The sequence below is a fragment of the Hippocampus zosterae genome, chromosome 2 (assembly GCF_025434085.1).
Source record: "Hippocampus zosterae strain Florida chromosome 2, ASM2543408v3, whole genome shotgun sequence".
NCBI lineage: Eukaryota > Metazoa > Chordata > Actinopteri > Syngnathiformes > Syngnathidae > Hippocampus > Hippocampus zosterae.
Window position 1 is genome coordinate 21,399,355 of NC_067452.1, and position 21,433 is coordinate 21,420,787.

The 21,433-nt window shown below is 43.7% G+C and overlaps 2 protein-coding genes across 4 annotated transcripts in view; one reads left to right on the top strand and one right to left on the bottom strand.

The window, feature by feature from the left end:
• Positions 1–7,662, bottom strand: part of LOC127596286 (potassium voltage-gated channel subfamily H member 7-like) — a 23,157-nt gene extending 15,495 nt beyond the window's left edge. For all 3 annotated transcript variants that reach the window (XM_052058577.1, XM_052058576.1, XM_052058575.1), the window contains exons 1-3: positions 7,311–7,662; positions 5,825–6,055; positions 686–841 (exon numbers count right to left, since the gene is read on the bottom strand). In XM_052058577.1, coding sequence (XP_051914537.1) covers positions 686–841; positions 5,825–6,055; positions 7,311–7,386 — 463 coding nt within the window. In that variant the 5' untranslated portion in view covers positions 7,387–7,662. The remainder of the gene's footprint in view (positions 1–685; positions 842–5,824; positions 6,056–7,310) is intronic.
• A 4,697-nt stretch (positions 7,663–12,359) lies between these two features.
• The window catches only part of LOC127596313 (uncharacterized), a 747,551-nt gene continuing 738,477 nt past the window's right edge, over positions 12,360–21,433 (top strand). The window contains exon 1 of the mRNA XM_052058628.1: positions 12,360–12,443. The gene's annotated coding sequence lies outside the window, so the exon portion shown is untranslated. The remainder of the gene's footprint in view (positions 12,444–21,433) is intronic.

Below are 21,433 nucleotides of genomic sequence, written 5' to 3' on the forward strand. Positions count from 1 at the left end.
TTTGGGCAGTAGAGGGTGGGGGGCACCCTGAATCGGTCGCCAGCCAATCGCATGGCACACAGAGACGAACAACCATCCACGCCCACACTCACACCTAGGGACAATTTAGAGTGTTCAATCGGCCTGCCATGCATGTTTTTGGAATGTGGGAGGAAACCGGAGGACCCGGAGAAAACCCACGCAGGCCGGAGAAAACCCCAGAGATCATGCAAACTCCTCACAGGGAGGCCGGAGCTGGAATTGAACCTGGTACCTCTGCACTGCGAAGTCTACGTGCTAACCACTGGACTACCGGGCCGCCATGTTTATAATTTGCTGCATTAATATTGTGAAGTGGCTAATGAGGCAGTGGAGCCGGAATTAGCCTATTAAAGCTGTGGCTGCATGAGGGTATGAAAAGAGAAAAAGTCATGGTGATGCCACCGTCATGCCTTGACCTCTACCCTATTGAGAACAAATTCAGCTTCCTTAATAAGAACTTCTATGAGGGTGGATGGCAGTGGACCTCCAAACAGCAACTCTGGGAGACAATTGTTCCATCCTTCAATCAGATAAAGGCAAACATTTCAATGCCGAGAGTAGTCGAGGAGACATTGAGGAGGGGCTCCTATGTTTTTGTAATTGGGTGAAGTTGTTTTAATATCTTACCTCGTTAACCCTGAAGTCTTTACGCGTTTTTACTTACGTTGGTCGGCTTTGGAAGGGGAGGCGCGGTCTAAATTCTCCACAGAGTCACTGCTGCTCTTGTCCAGAATGTAATCAAAGTTGAGAATGAACATCATGACCGCACCCTCTTCATTCTTCACTGGGATGATGTGTGTGGCACAGAGGAATTTGGACCCTGACCCAAAAGAGATTGAACCGTCATTATCTTTTCATATGACAACACTAAAGAAAAGTGTACTTCTCTTGACTGTAAAGATGTGAATTTTATGAAACTGCTTACATTTACTATCCCCTTGATAATGCAATCGTTTCTAATGTTGAAACCAGGCAACAAAAGTAATGATACCTGTGAATGAAAATATCCACATGGGAATTCTCAACAATGTACAAAAATTTGAGGGATGTACCAAGATTCTCTCAATATCTTTCTATCATGATAGCCGACAACTGCGTATGGAGGCAACCCCAAGCGATAAAATGACGAGATGCAGAATAATAATCAGTTGCCGTTTCTTTTGTCCGCGACAGGACTTTGAAATCTAGGTTAAAAAAAGGGCCCAAGTCCTTCCAAATGAAGAACTCATTCATTCATTCATTCATCTTCCGAGCCGCTTGATCCTCACTAGGGTCGCGGGGGGTGCTGGAGCCTATCCCAGCTGTCTCCAGGCAACAGGCGGGGGACACCCTGAATTGGTTGCCAGCCAATCACAGGGTACACAGAGACGAACAACCATCCACGCTCACACTCACACCTAGGGACAATTTAGAGTGTTCAATCAGCCTGCCACGCATGTTTTTGGAATGTGGGAGGAAACCGGAGCACCCGGAGAAAACCCACGCAGGCCCGGGGAGAACATGCAAACTCCACACAGGGAGGCCGGAGCTGGAATCGAACCCGGTAACTCTGCACTGTGAAGCCGACGTGCTAACCACTGGACTACCGGGCCGCCCAAATGCAGAACTGCCACCACCATTATAATGAAAAAGAAATGTGAATATTTGTTACATCTGTGAAAAAAGAGCAAAACATTTATGGCAGCAGAAATTAAATGCACGTCTTTCCTTATTTTGTGGCCTTATTTAATTTGACTTATTTGGTCCGTAAAGAACTCATTCTAGAATATGCTTTGCACATATGCTTATGTGCACTGTATATATGTTGAAGAGGATGCTCTTCAACATGACAATACAGCACAGTTGTGTTTGGCTCGATTTGACCTGCGCATATATATATATTGCATATATATTGCATCATAGCCAAATGTGGCTTCCAGGGGAGAACCCCTGCTCTATTTATCAACACAGTACGTTTTTTTTGTTTGTTTCAAACCTGCTTCAGTGGAAGGCTCATATCGAATGCCAATATTTTCATATCGTCGGAATTTCCATGTATGACTCCTTAATGCTCAGGAACTTCTACAATGTCTCTCCAATTGTAAAATAGACATTTCTAGGAGATGCTCATAGTCAAATCAGGCTGCAAGTCTACTGTCAACGGGAGGCTATTTATAGCTCACTCTGCCTCAACTCATACAGCATCTCTTTTCCAGAGGAACTTAACATTCTCTCCACACATTCACTAGAATGCCGAAATGGCCCGTATATCATTTTTTCACCACACTTCTAGAATACATTTTCTGAAAAGAAAAATCCTTTTGTGCAGCAAGACAACAAATCAAGTGCTTCAGCTGACTTTAGGTAGCAAGAGGTCAGTTTATGCTCTGGGGAGCCTCGATTCTGCTGGGCTAAGCAGAATGACACTACTAATCGGACATCGCTGTCACCAGGCGAGGAAGGAGACATTAATAAGTCATGTGCTGATATGAAGAGGGAGCGAGTTGATCGTGCCTATTGCCTATACAAGTCCCTATTGATTTTGCCCGATTATAAAAAAAAAATAGTAATGGTGTTTATGGTTTGTATCTTTTTTTTTTTCATTGGTTGCTAGATTACAACAGCACCTCATGGTAAAGTGATTTTTACACTGAACCACCTTTGCGTGGGTTTTCGCCAAGATATTCTAGTTTCCTCCCACACGCCAAGGAGTCACATGCCAAATTTGATTTATCTATAGTGCCGGTACATTAAAAAACAAGAAATCTGTCCCTGGTAGTTGGTGCTAATCTGGTACGATTGCAATAAAGATGATAGTAGGTGAGGTTGTTTTGAAGATGGATCAACAAGCATTGACACCAATGTACAAAGTACAGTCAGTCATTAAAGGCATGAAAAGCATGCAACGGTGCAGTAATACTGAAAACAGAAGTCTCCAAATTACCGTAGGCAAAGTAAGAGCTGCTAGAATTGAACACACTAACAATGACACGACAGAGATGTCGGAAATAATGAGTGCTTCCTGATTGCAAAACACGCAGACATCCAGCTCATGAATATGCCGCTACAATTAAACGGCTGCGGTTTGTAAACATTCCCCCAAATGACTCCATTTAATAATGCATTCATAAAAATGTTACTAATAAAGACTTGCTCAGAGGGATAATTTTATGCAGCAAGACAGAAGATTTGAAATGTCACATCCTAATGCAGAATAGCGGCTACAATACATTCCACGCGATAAATTATTGAGGAAATAAGGATGTGTCATCCAGTTTCAGTTTCATTTGATTTCATTTCCACTATCAATAATTAAGACAGTGCAGCTCGGCGTGCATTTGCAAGCAGGCTAAAGTGCAAAGCACACATCCCCATATCGACATCTAGGCTCTACTTTGCAAACTTGAAACGGCTTTTTTTAGAATAGCATTGGCTTCCTCTGCGATGTGACATTCAGTGTTGTTTACTTGTCGCAGATTTGTCAAGATTTGCGTAAATCATAAACCACCACGGTCAAGGATTAGGACCGTTCTTCTTCACCTCGTTCAGCATTCTGGAGTCCGATTAACGCAAGGAGATGCCATTAGCCAATTCGGCTCGCTTACTTTTTACACCCCGCGCTGCTAATTTTTACAAACATAAACACAGCATTGTTTGGGAGATATTACTTGAGTCAGACTGTCTTTGTTGTGGCTTTAATGGACACAGTGTGACCACTGCATACTGTGCCATTTTTTCAACTTTAATTTGTCATTGACCTCACCTGAATGTACTGCCATCATTTTAAGCAGTTATCAACATCAAAGGCAGGCCACACTGTATACATGTGTTTTGTTCGTGTCGCATTGCAACTGCATGTGTAAAGCGATAATACACCAAAGAGCTAATCCGTCCTGATACGGGATTTATATGTGGCACATGCTTGACATTCCTCAGATATACAGGAGTTATCAAGTGCTCCAGTGCGTACAAGACAGGCAACACTTATAACCATAAGACAAGTACCGGTACTTGGCCCTTGAAATACTTCTCATAGCCTTTGACAAAAAAGTGTCCAGCTATAGGAATAATCTGACATATGATTCAATATTTCTATATATAACGTATTTGAAAGAGACAGTCTCTGAGTGTCTGGTTCATGCTTTGACCTCAGCGTCACATACTCATTAAAAAGAATAAAAAATGCCCACTATGTCACCTCCATTATGTGTCAGTAGCATGTCCCTCCTCCCACAATGGGAATATTCTGGATTTTCCACCAGTCAATTGATAGATAACTTTATAAATTCAAAATTAACTGTATAAATGTTCCCCGTGAATAGAAACAACAAGCGAAAGAGGCTGTTGAGAGGCAATCAATTAGACAAATGGAATTTGCTCTCAACGATTCTATTGGGAGCCATCAACTCAAAGAGGGCACAGGTAGGCAGGGTAAATGTCTGAGCTGGAATCATGAAACATGATAGAATGTTCCATGAACATATTCTAACATCCGTTGTGGGGGTGTAATCAATCTCCCCTCTTGTCGACATTGCTCACGTATAACTCAAGGGATGGAAGGTGGCCTGTGTGAGCTCCTCATCAAGGGGCAAATGAAGACCCAAAGAGGGATGCGGCGGTACTTGTTGGGTTGCATAGTCGGACACAGTACTCATAGTAGCTGTGTCACATAATGGCAGTGTGTGTGGGCTTCACTTTATAGAGCCAATTTTAAAATAACCTCCTTGTGTCCACTGGAACCATAGCAAAAAATGATTGCCCCAAAAAAATGGATGATTGCAAACGTTATGGTTAAAGTTGTTAATTTCAATCGTGCTGGAAATTGAATATGGTTTCCGAAGCAAAACCTACCGGGCAAAGTTGATGTCCCGTATCTAACAATGCCATGTGAGGGTTTTGTTCAGGGTGCTATCTACACAGCTGACACGAGTTCACTGAAGAACAGACAACTTGTAGATTTGGTGGAACAACAGGCTGTATTTTGTCACCTGGGCTTTTGTTTCACTGGCCATTAAGACTGGCCTTTATTTGTCCCGCAATGGGGAAATTACAATCAGAATTCAGAAAGGAAAAACGCTGGGTAGGGAGAGGGAAAAAAAACACGCTAGAACTATCCTCTTCCGAGGATAATTTAAGTCCTGATTATGAAGGAAGCATAGAAAATTATGCTCGAGATGTGGGTATCCCACAGAATAATTAGAAGAGGCTAACAGATTTGGGTTTTGCTGACAACGTGACATAACATCACAGACCTACAATGACAACCCGACTTCAAGAATCCACAGCCAAAGATGGACTTCGAATTGGTGGAGATAACACCAACGTCAAGCAAAGTGGCAGGAAAAGTCACAAACAGAGCCGAGTGGATTTCAAAGCTCAATTAGTAGAAGAAGTCAAACAGTTTAGGTATTTGCGTGTTCATTTCCCATTGAAGGCAGGAGGAGAGAAGGCAGCATGTGAATCATAAGAGATCATCAAAAACCTTTTGCATCCCATCAAAAAGTACAACTCTTCAACAGCATCATTTTAGCAATAGCATTTTATACCAGATTTGAGTGGGCAAGTAACCAAAAGTCATGACTTGACTTGATTTTCTGGATTTTTTGTTTCCAACAGTAACTTGGGACAGGAAGGTTGAGACTTTCTCATCAACCTTGCGCATTTGGGACTTCACTCCCACCTCTGCAATCACGTACATTTCCAATGAGGGAGATGAATGAATCCATTCGAGAGTGGGTACATGGTAAGAAGAACATTTAGACAAACAAAATGAAGCACCACATCGTATTTTAACCTTTACATTAAGTCAGTCAAGGTCACTCACCATCCTTTCGTTGGTACATGATCTCCACCTTGCGTTCCTCTGAGCCCAGGAGGGCCTGCGCTACTTGGGTGATAGCGAAGCGGCTTGTGGACTGACCGTGCAGGAAGTCGCAAATGCATGACTTCTGCATGACATCCGGCCGGGAGAAACCGGTCATCTCGCAGAATCCATCGTTGCAGTAGATGATGGCGCAGTTTTGCACACAAGCGTTGGCGATAATGAATTTCTTATCTGTCAACAAAAAGTTGAAGTAAATTGTTAGTTTGATGCATTGTCAAAACAATGGTGTTGTCCGACTATGAATATGGAGCCCAATTACCAACGACCTATAAGTTTTGGGATTGAAAATCAATGTTGCCAATGCAGAAAATAATAGTTGTACTGACACTGAAACGGGGACATTTAATTATAAAATACAATCCAAATAAAATGGTATTATGACAGTATTTCAGTTGTTATGAAGACTTGTAAACTGAAACGTGCATCAGACAGCTAACTAGGTGCTATATTAAGTGCACCTGCGTTCAGCTCCCACACCTGGTGGCAATCAGACAAGCTAAAGGTATTCAAGGAGGGCATTTCCTTCACTTTGTTTAGTTGGGTGGCTTCAGGGAGTAAGCATTGGCATTTGTCTCTTAGAATTTGTGTATACTTGTACGGTTCATTTTGGTTGGAAAGAGTTGAATGTGTGTCAAATTAAAGGTCAAGTTTCACCACTCTCTCACCCCTTTTATAGTAACTCCTAACTCCCCCCAAACTCAATTGTTTATCCATCATTTTGGTAGAATCCGTGAGTTGTAGATGTGATGCCCCAAACTAACATTCAGATGCCGCATGTTTAGAGCGTAGTGCCTTTTTTTAAATTTTTTTAAGTGTTGGAGTTGAGTAATTTCCCAATCAATTACCCCATATGAGAATTTGTACTTGGGATAGATGTAATGATTAAAAAATGTTAAACTCATAGACTCGCTTCATTAATGAAGTATTCCATGATTGTGTTTCTAATAATTTTGGTCATTATTGTTTAAAGCGAACAAATACACCATTTAAAAATGATACACTGTATTTCATAAGAACCAAGTACCTTACATTATGACAGATTTGTATGTAGCAACCCTTGGTTGGAGATTATCTGTAAAACTAGCATTTATAAAATAGTTGTGGTAATAATGATGATGATCACATTAATATAAGGATGATTATGTATTTCCCAATAAAAAGCGCCAAATCGCAGCAGATCGAAGCTATCTTAAAAAATAAATGGAAAAAAATCACTCATACTTGCCAGGCTTACTAATACGGAATGAATCTTTGTACGGGTAGAATTTAAAAGAAATAAGATTTTTTTTTCTTGCACCTGTACCAGAGACAGGAGGTCTCCGTCCTTGGACAAAGAGCAATGAGACTCATGATTCATGTTATTGCAAAATAAATTTTAGGGGCGCAGCATGCAACACAGCACATGACGCATATGTACTATACTCACTTTGTCCTTCGAATTTACGAATTATTACTCCGAGAAATGTATTATGTGGCGCCACGTGACCCCTCCGGATCGGCATGATTCCCTCTCCCTCAAATCCCCCAAAAAACAAACAAAAAAAACCCCTAAACAAAACAAAAAAATCGTTCCTTTTGTCACCAGTCAGTCATGTTGGTCAGAATATCCGCCCCCCCCCCTCACCCATGACGCACGCTTGGCTATTCGCGTACATGCGGGAGCCAGGCACAAGCAAAAATCGCTTCTCATTTCCGAGACACTCTTTTGTGTCGTCGCATAAGTGTATATGCAGTCACAGAAGCGCGGTGCATTGTTGGTGTCAACGTGTGATTGGGAAGAGAGGATGCGCGGGTGGGGGGGGGGGGGGGGGGGGTGTCAGTGAGGGAGGGGGTGCTTTGTGGGATAAAAAGTGCTGACGGACGAAGGATAGGCGTATCTTCTGTCAAGATATTTTTTAATGGAGATGTGTGCATAGCGGGTTTGACACATATACATGGATGATGAAGCTTTAATCAATATTTCAGAGCGAAGTGAAAGTGTTATTTGTTTTTAAACCACTCACTTTTTCAATACATTTTGCTCCACTGCGGGTACATACATTGGTACCTTGACTTCGGGGGCGGAGCTAGGTAGTGGCCAGGGCGGTCACAACAAGGGGCCTCCAAGGAAAATTTTGATATCTGGGATTTTTATGTCGTTTTCACTTGGATGCAGGATTCTTAGACCACTTGATCACAATTGATCTGATTATAAACTCAAAAACAGGGGTGCCCATTACGTCGATCCTGATCTACCGGTAGATCTAAGACAGGTCCCAAGTAGATCCGAGGAATCTCGAGTTGAAAAAAACAAAACGTTTGTGTCTTTGTACATGTTAGTAATATATATTTTTGTGTTAATGTAAGCTGCACCCTAATCATCATATCAATCTCATTTTCACAAAAATTATTTTGAAAAAATAAAATAAAATAAAGCAGGTAAAGATTGAATTTATGGTGGCGCGTGATTACGTCACCGGAGCTTGTGATCAGAACTGTTGCGCTCTATCTTTTATCGTCATTATTCTCATTCTGAGTTTGCTTCGTGTACCGAGGGCACGGGCAAAGAATAGGAATCTAGGAGGACCCGGGGAAGCACTTTAAAAAGGTACGTGTGAGTTACGATAGTTAACAGGCTGCAAAAGTGGCAAAACATGGCCTGCATGTGTGCGTGTGTGCGCGCGTGCGTGCCGGTAAGGGTAGATCCCGGGAGGTTAGTTGATTGAAAAGTAGATCTTCGGTCCAAAAATTTTGGGCACCCCTGCTCAAAAATAATCTCATTCTGTCTTCAGTAAAGAACCTTTGATTCTTCATTCACCATATCCTCCACATTCAATGCTTCATGAAATAAAACACACACGTGTACCAATTTTGCACACACACTCATAAGACAAGCAGGAACAAACCTAAATCAAACTTCAATTAACTCTCATTGCATGCAAATAAAGCATGAGACTGTTGCTTAAAATTTGTAGTTCGGGATGCCTCAGGTTTGGTTTGGCTAATCCAATGTTTTCAAACCCTGTGCCGCGGCACACTATATTGTCAGGTGTGCCGTGGGAAATTATCCAATATGTACGCATGTGCGGTCAATCGCCCGGCAGAGTGATCGTGTAGTACTCTTCCATACCAGTAAGGAGCAGCAGCAGCTAGAGAATTGCCTTGTTCTTCGAGACAAGCGAAGTTTCCGCCGCGAGCCAATACAAAGACAGCTCTCTTTCATTTGGATTTACTTTTATCGGAGATGCAACGGCACGACTCCGTGATGCTTGATATGTGGTGAAAAGCAGCTCTCCAACATAGACCAGCTGCCATAGACCAAGACTGCTGGGGAATAGCTAACGTCCCAAAGTTTCTCTCCCCTTCTTCGCTCGATCTTTCTCACTTAACCATCCAAGCGTTTGCTCATTTCGGTTTCAGTTGGCCTTACATACAATGCATATGTAATGTATGATGACATGGTCAATGTGTAAAGGTGTGTTGTGAATTGACGCAACAATAAATAAAATTGACTTGCCTGAACTTGCTTTCAATTTAAAATCATTTATGCAGAAAAGGTTTAGTTAGGATGGCTGCTGGCAGAAAGTCAGGAAAAAACAACATCAAGGGCCGCCCATCCTCACCTTTCCTCGCGCATGTTGTCGCTATCTGTTGAGAGCTACACAGTTCGACTTAGCACTCAAGAAAGCTTGGCATTACGTAGTTGCTTTGTCTTGCCTGTCACACTGGCAGCCCAAACGTCTGGCAAGTACAGCCCACAGATCCTTGTTCATGACCTGGGTTGTACTTTTCAAGCACTTTTTGAATTAGATTAGATTCGTTATGGAGTGTGATCCCACTTTTTCCTTTCATCAAATAACATTTCCCTTGGGTTGGATATGGACTTGGAAAATGCAAACTCACAGCCAACAGGTCAAAACTGCTCACATGTACGCTTGATAAAAAGTCTACATATTCCTGTCTAAATGCCAAGTTTTTGTTTTATAAATAAATAAAAAATGTAAAAATGTCAATCAATGAGACGGGAAGTAAAAAAATTAAAATAAACGGAGACAGTATAATTACGGAAGTCCACACACAAAATCTCATAACTGGGATGTGGGGGTTTTCAGAATTAACCGATAATATTCAAAGTTGTGTTAAATTATTATTATATTATATATATTATTATTATATATTATTATTATATTATTATAAATTATCCTCTCCGTGAGCCGTCACCTTACTGTGGTGGAGGGGTTTGTGTGTCCCAATGATCCTAGGAGCTAAGTTGTCTGGGGCTTTATGCCCCTGGCAGGGTCACCCATGACAAACAGGTCCTAGGTGAGGGACCAGACAAAGCACGGCTCACAAAGCCCCTTATGAAAAATAAAATCGATGGTCCTCAGTTTCCCTTGCCCGGACGCGGGTCACCGGGGCCCCCCTCTGGAGCCAGGCCTGGAGGTGGGGCTCGTTGGCGAGCGCCTGGTGGCCGGGCCTACACCCATGGGGCCCGGCCGGGCTCAGCCCGAAGAGGCAACGTGGGTCCCCCTTCCCATGGTCTCACCACCCGTGGGAGGGGTCAAAGGGGTCGGGTGCAATGCGAGCTGGGCGGCAGCCAAAGGCGGGGACCCTGGCGGTCCGATCCTCGGCTGCAGAAGCTAGCTCTTGGGACATGGAATGTCACCTCTCTGGCAGGGAAGGAGCCCGAACTGGTGTGTGAGGCAGAGAAGTTCCGGCTGGATATAGTCGGACTTGCCTCCACACACAGCCTAGGTTCTGGTACCAGTCCTCTCGAGAGGGGTTGGACTCTCTTTCACTCTGGAGTTGCTCACGCTGAGAGGCGCAGAGCAGGTGTGGGCATACTTATTGCCCCCCGGCTCAGTGCCTGTACATTGGGGTTCACACCGGTGGACGAGAGGGTTGCATCCCTCCGCCTGCGGGTGGGGGGACGGGTCCTGACTGTTGTTTGTGCATATGCACCAAACAGCAGCTCAGCATACCCATCCTTTTTGGAGTCCTTGGAGGGTGTGCTGGAGAGTACTCCTGCTGGGGACTCCCTTGTTCTACTGGGGGACTTCAATGCTCACGTGGGCAATGACAGTGAGACCTGGAGGGGCGTGATTGGGAGGAACGGCCCGCCCGATCAGAACTCGAGTGGTGTTTTGTTATTGGACTTATGTGCGCGTCACGGACTGTCCATAACGAACACCTTGTTCAAACATAAGGGTGTCCACATGTGCACTTGGCACCAGGACACCCTAGGCCGTAGTTCGATGATCGACCTTGTGGTCGTGTCATCGGATTTGCGGCCGCATGTTCTGGACACTCGGGTGAAGAGAGGGGCGGAGCTGTCAACTGATCACCACCTGGTGGTGAGTAGGCTCCGATGGTGGGGGAAGATGCCGGTCCGTCCTGGCAGACCCAAACGTATTGTGAGGGTTTGTTGGGAGCGTCTGGCGGAATCCCCTGTCAGAAGGAGTTTCAACTCCCACCTCCGACAGAGCTTTTCCCATATTCCGGGGGAGACGGGGGACATTGAGTCCGAGTGGACCATGTTCCGTGCCTCTATTGTTGAGGCGGCCAATCTGAGTTGTGGCCGTAAGGTGGTTGGTGCCTGTCGTGGCGGCAACCCTCGTACTCGCTGGTGGACACCAGCAGTAAGGGATGCCGTCAAGCTGAAGAAGGAGTCTTATCGAGCCTTTATGGCCTGTGGGACCCCAGAGGCAGCTGACGGGTACCGACTGGCCAAGCGGAACGCAGCTTTGGTGGTCGCCGAGGCAAAAACATGGGGCATGGGAAGAGTTCGGTGAGGCCATGGAAGCCGACTTCCGGACGGCTTCGAGGAAATTCTGGTCCACCATCCGACGTCTCAGGAGGGGGAAGCAGTGCACCACGAACACTGTGTACAGTGGGGATGGGGCGCTGCTGACTTCGACTCGGGACGTTGTGAACCGGTGGGCAGAGTACTTCGAAGACCTCCTCAACTCCACCAACATGCTTTCATTGGAGGAAGCAGAGCCTGGGGACTCTGAGGTGGGCTCTCCTATCTCTGTGGTTGAAGTCACCGATGTGGTTAAAAAGCTCCTCGGTGGCAAGGCCCCAGGGGTGGATGAGATCCGCCCGGAGTTCCTCAAGGTTCTGGATGTTGTGGGGCTGTCCTGGTTGACACGCCTCTGCAACATCGCGTGGTCAACGGGGAGAGTGCCTCTGGATTGGCAGACCGGGGTGGTAGTCCCTCTTTTTAAAAAGGGGGACCGGAGGGTGTGTTCCAATTATAGAGGGATCACACTCCTCAGCCTCCCTGGTAAGGTCTATTCAGGGGTGCTGCAGAGGAGGGTCCGTCAGGAAGTCGAGCCTCAGATTGAGGAGGAGCAGTGTGGTTTTCATCCCGGCCGTGGAACAGTGGACCAGCTCTACACCCTTAGCAGGGTCCTTGAGGGTATGTGGGAATTCGCCCAACCAGTCTACATGTGTTTTGTGGACTTGGAGAAGGCGTTTGACCGTGTCCCTCGGGGAGTTCTGTGGGGGGTGCTTCGTGGGTATGGGGTACCGAACCCCCTGATACGGGCTGTTCGGTCACTATACCACCGATGTCAGAGTTTGGTTCGCATTGCCGGCAGTAAGTCGGAATCGTTTCCAGTGAGGGTAGGACTCCGCCAAGGCTGCCCTTTGTCACCGATTCTGTTCATAACCTTCATGGACAGAATCTCTAGGCGCAGCCGAAGCGTTGAGGGGGTCCGTTTTGGTGGCCTCAGTATTGCATCCCTGCTTTTTGCAGATGATGTGGTGCTGTTGGCTCCTTCAAACAGGGCTCTCCAACTCTCACTGGAGCGTTTCGCAGCCGAGTGTGAAGCGGTTGGGATGAAAATCAGCACCTCCAAATCTGAAACCATGGTCCTCAGTCGGAAAAGGGTGGAGTGCCCCCTCCGGGTCGGGGGGGGAGATCTTGCCCCAAGTGGAGGAGTTTAAGTATCTTGGGGTCTTGTTCACGAGTGAGGGCAGGAGGGAGCGAGAGATCGACAGGCGGATCGGTGCAGCGTCTGCTGTGATGCGGACGTTGTATCGGTCTGTCGTGGTGAAGAAGGAGCTGAGCCAAAGGGCGAAGCTCTCAATTTACCGGTCGATCTACGTTCCAACCCTCATCTTTGGTCACGAGCTATGGGTCGTGACCGAAAGAACGAGATCCCGGATACAAGCGGCCGAAATGAGTTTTCTCCGCAGGGTGTCCGGGCTCTCCCTTAGAGATAAGGTGAGAAGCTCGGTCATCCGGGAGGGGCTCAGAGTCGAGCCGCTTCTCCTCAACATTGAGAGGAGCCAGATGAGGTGGCTTGGGCATCTGATTCGGATGCCTCCTGAGTGCCTCCCTGGTGAGGTGTTCCGGGCATGTCCCACTGGGAGGAGACCCCGAGGAAGACCCAGGACACGCTGGAGAGACTACGTCACCCAGCTGGCCTGGGAACGCCTCGGGATCCCCCGGGGAGAGCTGGAAGAAGTAGCTAGGGAGAGGGAAGTCTGGGCTTCCCTGCTAAAGCTGTTGCCCCCGCGACCCGGCCCCGGATAAGCGGTAGATGATGGATGGATGGATGATGGATGGAGGTTTTGTGCCTTTGTACTATCAGTGGGATCAGTTGCAATGCATATCTGTGAATGATAAAAGTAAATTGCACATTTGTCTAAGGAAATCTGAGGTGCTTCATGAAATGCTTTGTAAAAGATATGTTCATTACATTTCAAAATGTTTCTAATGTTCGTGTGCTTCTTTAGACCAAAACAAAGGAAAGACAATATTTTGGTTGTTTATAGCAGCGTATGGTATCATTTTAATGGTCCGGCCCACTTGACATCGTCCGAGGCCCTTTGTGGCCCACAACGTGAAATGAGTTTGACACCCCTGTTCTCGATGATGACTAACCTATACTAATGTTACGATACTTGTTTTTAAATGCTTTCAGGTACTTTACACAAGACTGTTGTTGAACTCGTTTGTTGTTTTTGGTCAATTATCTTGCTGCAATGAAGGACCTTTGTATCCTCGAGTCCGTCCTGGAAGAAACCATTCATGTCGAGACCTTACCTCTATGTTGAGCGTGTAAATTTTGGGATCCTCCGAAGCAGATTCTGCCTGTCTTCCAGTGTATATGTTTTGGCTACGATGCATGCGGCCAATTTACAAGAAAAAACATGAAAAAATCTGCCCTCTGCTGGCGATACTTTAAACACAAGCATGTGACATTATTGTCGAAGAGAAATAATCCGTTCACAGCATTAATACTAAAAATTAACGGTTTGGAGATTTGTTGATACGTCTTTTTAATAGCAACTCAGCAAAACTAAAATGTTTACATGTGGCAAGCCCATTAACAACCCTGGCTAAATAGCTCCAAAGATGTCAGCCTTGTGATGTATCATTTCAACATACTTCCTTGACATGAATGACTGACTATTTTATGACTGGCCACAATTTTAGTATTTTAGGGCATTTCAGAAAGTGCACCAAAAAGAAGAGCCGATCTCCGAGCACTCTGGGCAAAAGGTGGGGTCGACCACACCTTGGATTCGTCAACAGTCAATCGCAGTGCATTTATAAAAACAAGCAATCACACTTGTGGACAATTTACAGTCTGCAGTGACCCTTAAATGAATGTTTTTAGTATGTGGGTGGATCTATGAACATTTTAAAATCGTCATCTTCATTTTCGTATTAAATCACCCATACTTGTTTTGGAATGTGGGAGGAAACCAGAATACCTCAATGTTTTTGTTTTTTTCTTAACGCGACAACCCGTGGGGAACATGTGGATTCCAAACAGGAAGGCCTCAAAATCTAATCCATTTTTATCATGGCTTGCTCTGAGTGAGGAGCAATTACAGTACCAGCATGGTGTTCCCGCTTTCACCAAAAGAGAGCAGTATTTTTGCAGAAATGTCCAAATCCCTAACCGTGGCTTTCTTTGCAGCTTCAATGGTAGTTAGTTAGCTAACATCAAGAGTTAAGACTTAAATTATTCGTCCATTTGTATCATTATTTTTTTTAACTTTGTTTTTTTTTCATTTTGTAAATTGAGTACATTTTAACTGGAATTTTAAAACACTCTCAGAAGTATGTTAAGATATATTAGTCAATGCTTCTATGGTGAAATTTTAAATCTTTTTGTTTTCATCATAAAAGGAATGTTCTTTGGAGCTTTTGAATAAAAGAAAGCAAAAGTCATCCCTTTTTCCAACACGTCCACTGGATTAACCTTCATATGAAGATTTCCTTTTCTGGTGTGTGGGAGTTTTTAGGAGGATCAATAATACCGCCGTGGCGAAGATTTTCTTCTAATTACATGATTTAGATGCAAAAGTCATGAAAAATGAAGGGAGATTTCACCTGTTTTTCTGCTCTCCTTCCTGTCTCCAATCCTTGTTTTCACTGAAAGGGTCACCTGAGCCTGTCACGCATTAAATCTGTGCTGTGTGGTCCAAGGTTCCTCCTCTTCTTCATTTGATCCCACGTGTCAAGAACTCCGATTCCAAATAAAGTCTAAAAACAAAGCACCGCACGCATCACCGCCATTAAGAACAGGTTTTCTTTTGCCATAACATAACAGTGCCGTTGCCAAAACATGTCACATATACTGAAAAACCAATCAATTCGATTTAAAAAAGTGTGGTGGTCAAGTGCACACATGAAAATCATGTTTCACCAACATAATGGTTGCAAAAAATGGAATCATAGTTATGTTGGTAGAACATGATTTTATTTTGTGCATCCCATTTTCAGACATGTTTAATGTCAAACCAACAGGCTCTTTTTGTTTGGTACAATATTTTGACTTTTCAGTATATATTGAAATAAAGGCGTTCTTGCGTGAGTTGAGGACTGGAGAGCAAATATTTTATTTTCACAACATAAGATCACAATATCTTTTAGCATTTGAACGCGAACAAATAATCTCACTGCTCTAAATGTCAGAGAGGATTTCTATTTGGAATGTAAAGCTGATTAATACACAAGACAAAACTGCAAGAAAAAGGAAGAATTTTAGTGCTCGGAGATTGGCTCTTCTTTTTGGTGCACTTTCTGAAATGCCCTAAAATACTAAAATTGTCAACTGTACCCAAACTTGACTTATTTTGTGAATCAGTTGGCGTCTATAACAATGCACTCCAGAAAATCATTGAGGCCCATTCTCCTGTTAAAACACATGTGGTCACTTCACCGAAATCCACAAGACTTTCAACACGCATTTCACAAATACTGTACAGTAGACAGCCAGTGAGGAGCGCAGACTGTGTCCAGCCCACCACCCCCGGCCACTGGGCTGTCTTTCACAGTTTCTCATCACCATAGTGAGAGAGGATAAGGGCCTCATGTCCACAACTCTGTAAAATTGCGTTTATTCATCTCACATAGCCATACGCAGCCTCCCTCTCTCACTCCAAGATACTGAAAAGCTGGTGCATGTCTTTGTTTTTCCCAGGCTGCTGTATTATAGCACACACACGATTCAAAATCTCCAGCACATTCATTACTGTGCTGCCATGATCCCATCGAGGGTGTGGAAATATGAGCGCATGAGATAAATACTCAGAACACTTTTAATTGGCTGCACATGCACTTTCATTTTAAACACACATGAGGCGTGTCAGAAGAGTTCTTCTCTGTCAGGAAGTGTTGGATGCTCAGGGCATTTTGAGCATGCATGTGGTCATTGTCAAGTGGCATGCAGGGTCAAGTTGCCCTGCCACATCGCTTGCTTCCTCGAGCGCACCGAACAAAGCAAAACGCCACAATACATTTTTGTGCCAAAGCGAAAGAGGCAAAAAATGTTTGTAGTTTGGATTTGAATGATTATCTCTAGGCACAGCAGTACTGGAAACTTTCCTACACCTCATACTGTGTCTGCTTACCCAACAGTGCGCGCATGGAAAAACTCACATCACAGTCCACATCGAGGGAAGGCGCATTTTTTTTCTACGAGCATTTCATACACAAGGTAAGAACATTTGGGGGCAACATTAAAAGGCAAAATACAACTTTTGAAAACAAAATAATTTCGTACCTTTAAAAGTAAAAGGAATACAAATAAGTTGACGAAAATAGCTGCGAGAAAATCTATTCCACCGCTGACTGGGAGTTAGTGTAACAAGTATCGGACTGGAGTAATATGTTCTGATATTTATGTTCTGCATTAGCTGCAGCTGTTTGATGCTCTTCGGAGGGAGTCCAGCCATAAGACCATTACAATAGTCAAGTTTATTGGAGATAAAAGCGTGGAAAAGATTCTCCTCATCTGCTTTGTGCAGGTAACCCTTCAATCTGGATATGTTTTTCAGATGGTAAAAAGTCATTGATTTGATAGGATTCCTGAAAGTCACTTCCGAATCAATCAGCACTCCGAGGTTGCATGCTCAGTCTTGGTTTAGTTGAAGGAAATTTTGGTTTATCCGGTGATTTAATTTGTTGTCTGGTTGTCTACATGCTCCTAGATTGACTGTTGACCAATCCAGAGTGCAATCTGCCTTTGCTCTAAATCAACTGGGATAAGATCCACCTCCCGAAAGAGGAAAAGTGGTACAGAATAGCAAATGAACAGGTGAAACTAAGTGGCACAACATCAGGAGTGTGCAGTAATGTCCCCGTACATGGTGAAAACAGTCAGTCAAGGAGTAGTCACGACTAAACAGAAATTCAAAACCAAGAAAACTCTAAAAGATTAACAAATACTGTCCATAAGCAAAAAATGGGCAATGTTACTTTTGTAGCAAGGATGGTGATTGAAAAGAATCGTTTAATCCGTATGATGCCTTGATAGCATTTTGATCTGACTTGGTATAATCTTCGCACTGTGTGTTCGGATGCTCTTTATCAACTTCTCATAAGGTCAGCTGAGAGGACTGCTGGTCTCAGGATGCCCCTGGCCTGACATTTAGAAACTTGCTACATGTGGCCGTGTATGCCAGTAGAAGGCGAAACGTCTCTCATGCAACTGAGGCAAAGATGTAATTGTCTTAGGATGAAACTCGAGGTCTGAGACGGCACAGGAATTATGCAGCAGTTTTCGCAAGTGTGCGTGCAATGTTAAGATAACGTCACATTCCTTTTGCAAATAATTGCCATCCTTATTTCATGTGAAATTAGCCATGAAAAAAGTGGGCAAAAATGACATAAGACTGTTGAATGCAATGAAGTCAAGATGTTGGAAATGAGACAACCCCGAGAGAACAAAAGGCAGCACCTGGTCTTCAGACAACAAATCCGATTTTCAGGTGGACATTGTAACTGTGGTGTGCCTACCTTACAGTTCAGATTTTTACCCCCCTCCCTTTGCCAGGCTATGAACTTTCAAAACGACAGCAGGGGAAATCATCCATGAAAACATTGGTGACTAGAGAGAGGAGGGCAATGGATTTCATTCAGCCTGTGGGCTCTGGAGCAAAAGGTTGCAGGTTTGGCCAATGAGCAAAAGAGGCCATTTTATCAGGGACATTTCTCAAATCCAAATTAAATGTGGGTCATAACGAGGACCGACAAGGCCACCGAGCGAGAAGGAGATGGAAAGGTGAAATATGAATCCGACCTCCTACCAAAAAAAAACTCCTGCAAGAGGCCATTATTCCCAAGAAAATAAAACTTTCTTCAGCAATGAAGCTAATTAGCTCTCAATCAGTTGACTGACTTGACTTTACAGCTTTTATTGCTTTACTTACAATGTGCAGTTTATTTTTTGCACTTTGGCTTCTTCATTGCTTTACCTCTAGACTCTTGCTTTTGGACCTTTATGTGAGTGTCAAAGAAGGATTTATCTCACTTGTTAAAAATGTTTGCACAGAGATCGGCAACTCGTTTCTTTGGAATAATGGCTGGCTCGACTCTACATTGTGTTAAAAATCACGAAAAGCCTTCCTGACTTCACCTCAGGCAACAACAAGCCAATGTGTTGTCCCTGAACTTTCACTGCATGCCGAGGGAAAAATTCAATCAACTGATGGCTGAGCCTATGAAAAATGTTGATCTGTAGTCGATACGGTTAACATTTATATAACGACAACACACACACACATATACATATATAAGCATACTGTGCATACATCATTTTTTGGAGGATTGTCATTGTTCTATGAAAAGGAAATGATGTTCTTCCACCTGTGTTTGTCGGACCTAATTAACAGACCTGCATTATCAAACAACTGACATTATGGGTCACTTAAAGAATAATGAGGGTGCATTATAGATTTTTTTTAATTGGAAAGATGGTGGTGCAATTGAAGGCAAGTCATTTATACGATGCTCTTTGATCGATTTTGAACACACAGACACACACACACACATTTAAATGTCACCCATGAAGCTTTTAATAAATGTGTCTCAATTAAAATTTTCATGCCGAGAAATGTGAGTGTCATAAGAAGGCTAATTGCAAGAAAATCTAGAAATGATTTACATCATTGAGACACTACAGGAATAGATTCATTTATATGACATAATCCCTTGTTTTTCGCAGTTCATGGGGACCAGAAAAGTCCCCGTACATGGAGAAAAATGCGAGATAGGTGATGGTGATTGGGAACGCTGACATTCATCTTGTCTTCTTCATTCATTGAAATAGGTTTAAGGTTCCGTTTTTTTTTGTGGCAATGTCTTTTTTCAGTGAAGAGAAAACCCCCGAGCTGTCACTGCTTCCTTGTGATGTTAAAAAAAGCTGACCGGGTCGGGAAACCTTCAAAACAAGACTCCCCGACTGCGAACTAGGCTGCGAAATAGCCGCTTGCCGCCGTTGAAGCGATGTGTCCCTGTTGACTGTGCCATCTCCGACGAGCGGGTTACAATTTCCCACAGAGACGGTTGCTTCGGCTGCGGCAATGGGGGTAGAGCTCAACTTAACTCAGTGGTTCTTAACCTTGTTTAGAGGTACCAAACCAAAACAATTCATATGCACATTCAACGAACCCTTCATTAGTGAAAAATAAAAAATTGATTTATGAAATATGGTGTGTCTTAACATCCAGGGCAGAGGCTCCTTCGAACCCCTGAGACCGATTCACCGTTCGAACCCAGGTTAAGAACCACTGTCTTAACGAATCAAAAAAAAAAGTGACCACGAACACAACACTAAAATACAGAGCCGACATGGATGGGAAAAAAACTTTGCGAGATTGCGCAAAGAATGCAAGATCTCGCAATCTTTTTTGTAATTTTAATTTTTTAATGCTCGTTAATGTGCTTCCGGGTCATTGTACGTGTAATCGAAAACAATAATGGAGCGTGTCCAACCTCGTGAGTTTATTAGAATTTTACTTTGAAATTGGTTTGCGAGATCTCGCAGGTTTTTTTCCCCCTCCCATGTCCCCTTCGGGGCTCCGTACTAAGAGACAAAGGAAAATGCTGAGTGACGTTTGCGATGTGCGCAGCCAATCAGCTCATGGGATAAATCCACTTGTGCTCTCATTGGTCGATGTCGCGCCAGGAGCCAATCACTTGCCGTTTTTGACAGTACAATACAGGTACAGTCGTCACAAAACCTCTGAGTCACGTCAGGTCTTTGTTTGGCATGCAGGAAACCTCTCTCGTGCGCATCAATATGAAACAACACATATTTCCACAACATGGCTGGATTTTTCTACATCCATTCAAATTCATTTTTTCAAAACATTTTTTGAAAAAAAAGCGAAACACAGAGGCGAGGAATCACTGTACATTTAACAGGTTGCTTTCTCGTTGCAGGAAAACTGGATTGAGATTATTGCGGGTTGAGACGTTTTATGATTGAGAAATGAAGGCAATTAATTTCACAGGAGAGAATATTTAGTTGACGACACACATGTGCACGTCTCTTCCTTATCTCAAAATGCTGCAGCACGTTCGTCCAAAAACTCAATTCAGACCTTGTTGGTTTTATATCCTCCTCATTATGAGTTTATTTAGCATTCAAAACACCAGGCCAACAGCTTGGTCCGAGACAATGAGATACGCTTTTGGTTAGATAGTTGCGGCACATGACATTGAGCCCCCCCGAAATGATTAAAACATCAACAGCTCTAATTAACACTCTCAATAACAGACTGGAAAGCAGATCATGAAAAAAAAATAATTCCCCTGTATTTTATTCTCGAGAACAGGTATTTTGTGAAACAAAATGTCCGAACTTGGATTTCTCATAATAAAATATGCACCCAAAAGGATTTTCAAACCATGAGACAGACATTTCTTTTCCATTTTTGTGTGTTGTCTTGGACAAAATGAAACTAGATTCAGGAATTGTACATATTTTTAAAGCACATTTTGGTCTTGGTCTTAATCAAGCTGTCAGGGCAGATCTATCCCATGCAGTAGCCAGTCTTCAGCACTCCAGATCTAAACACTCAAGTGCCCAAGACAATGTGTGCTTGCAAGTTTCGTACCAGTGAGGCTTAAGTGCAGAAAAGCTTGCCCACAAACATATTCGGAATAAGGCTAATTTACTTGGCTAAACCTAGGAGTGCTTTGCTTACACGTGTGTCCCTTCCACCCTGCAATTTCATGCGTGTGCATGTCTCTCCCCTTTACCCTGCAATCTATGCATATTTATTTTTTGTGTGTGATACAAAATGACACAATTGCCC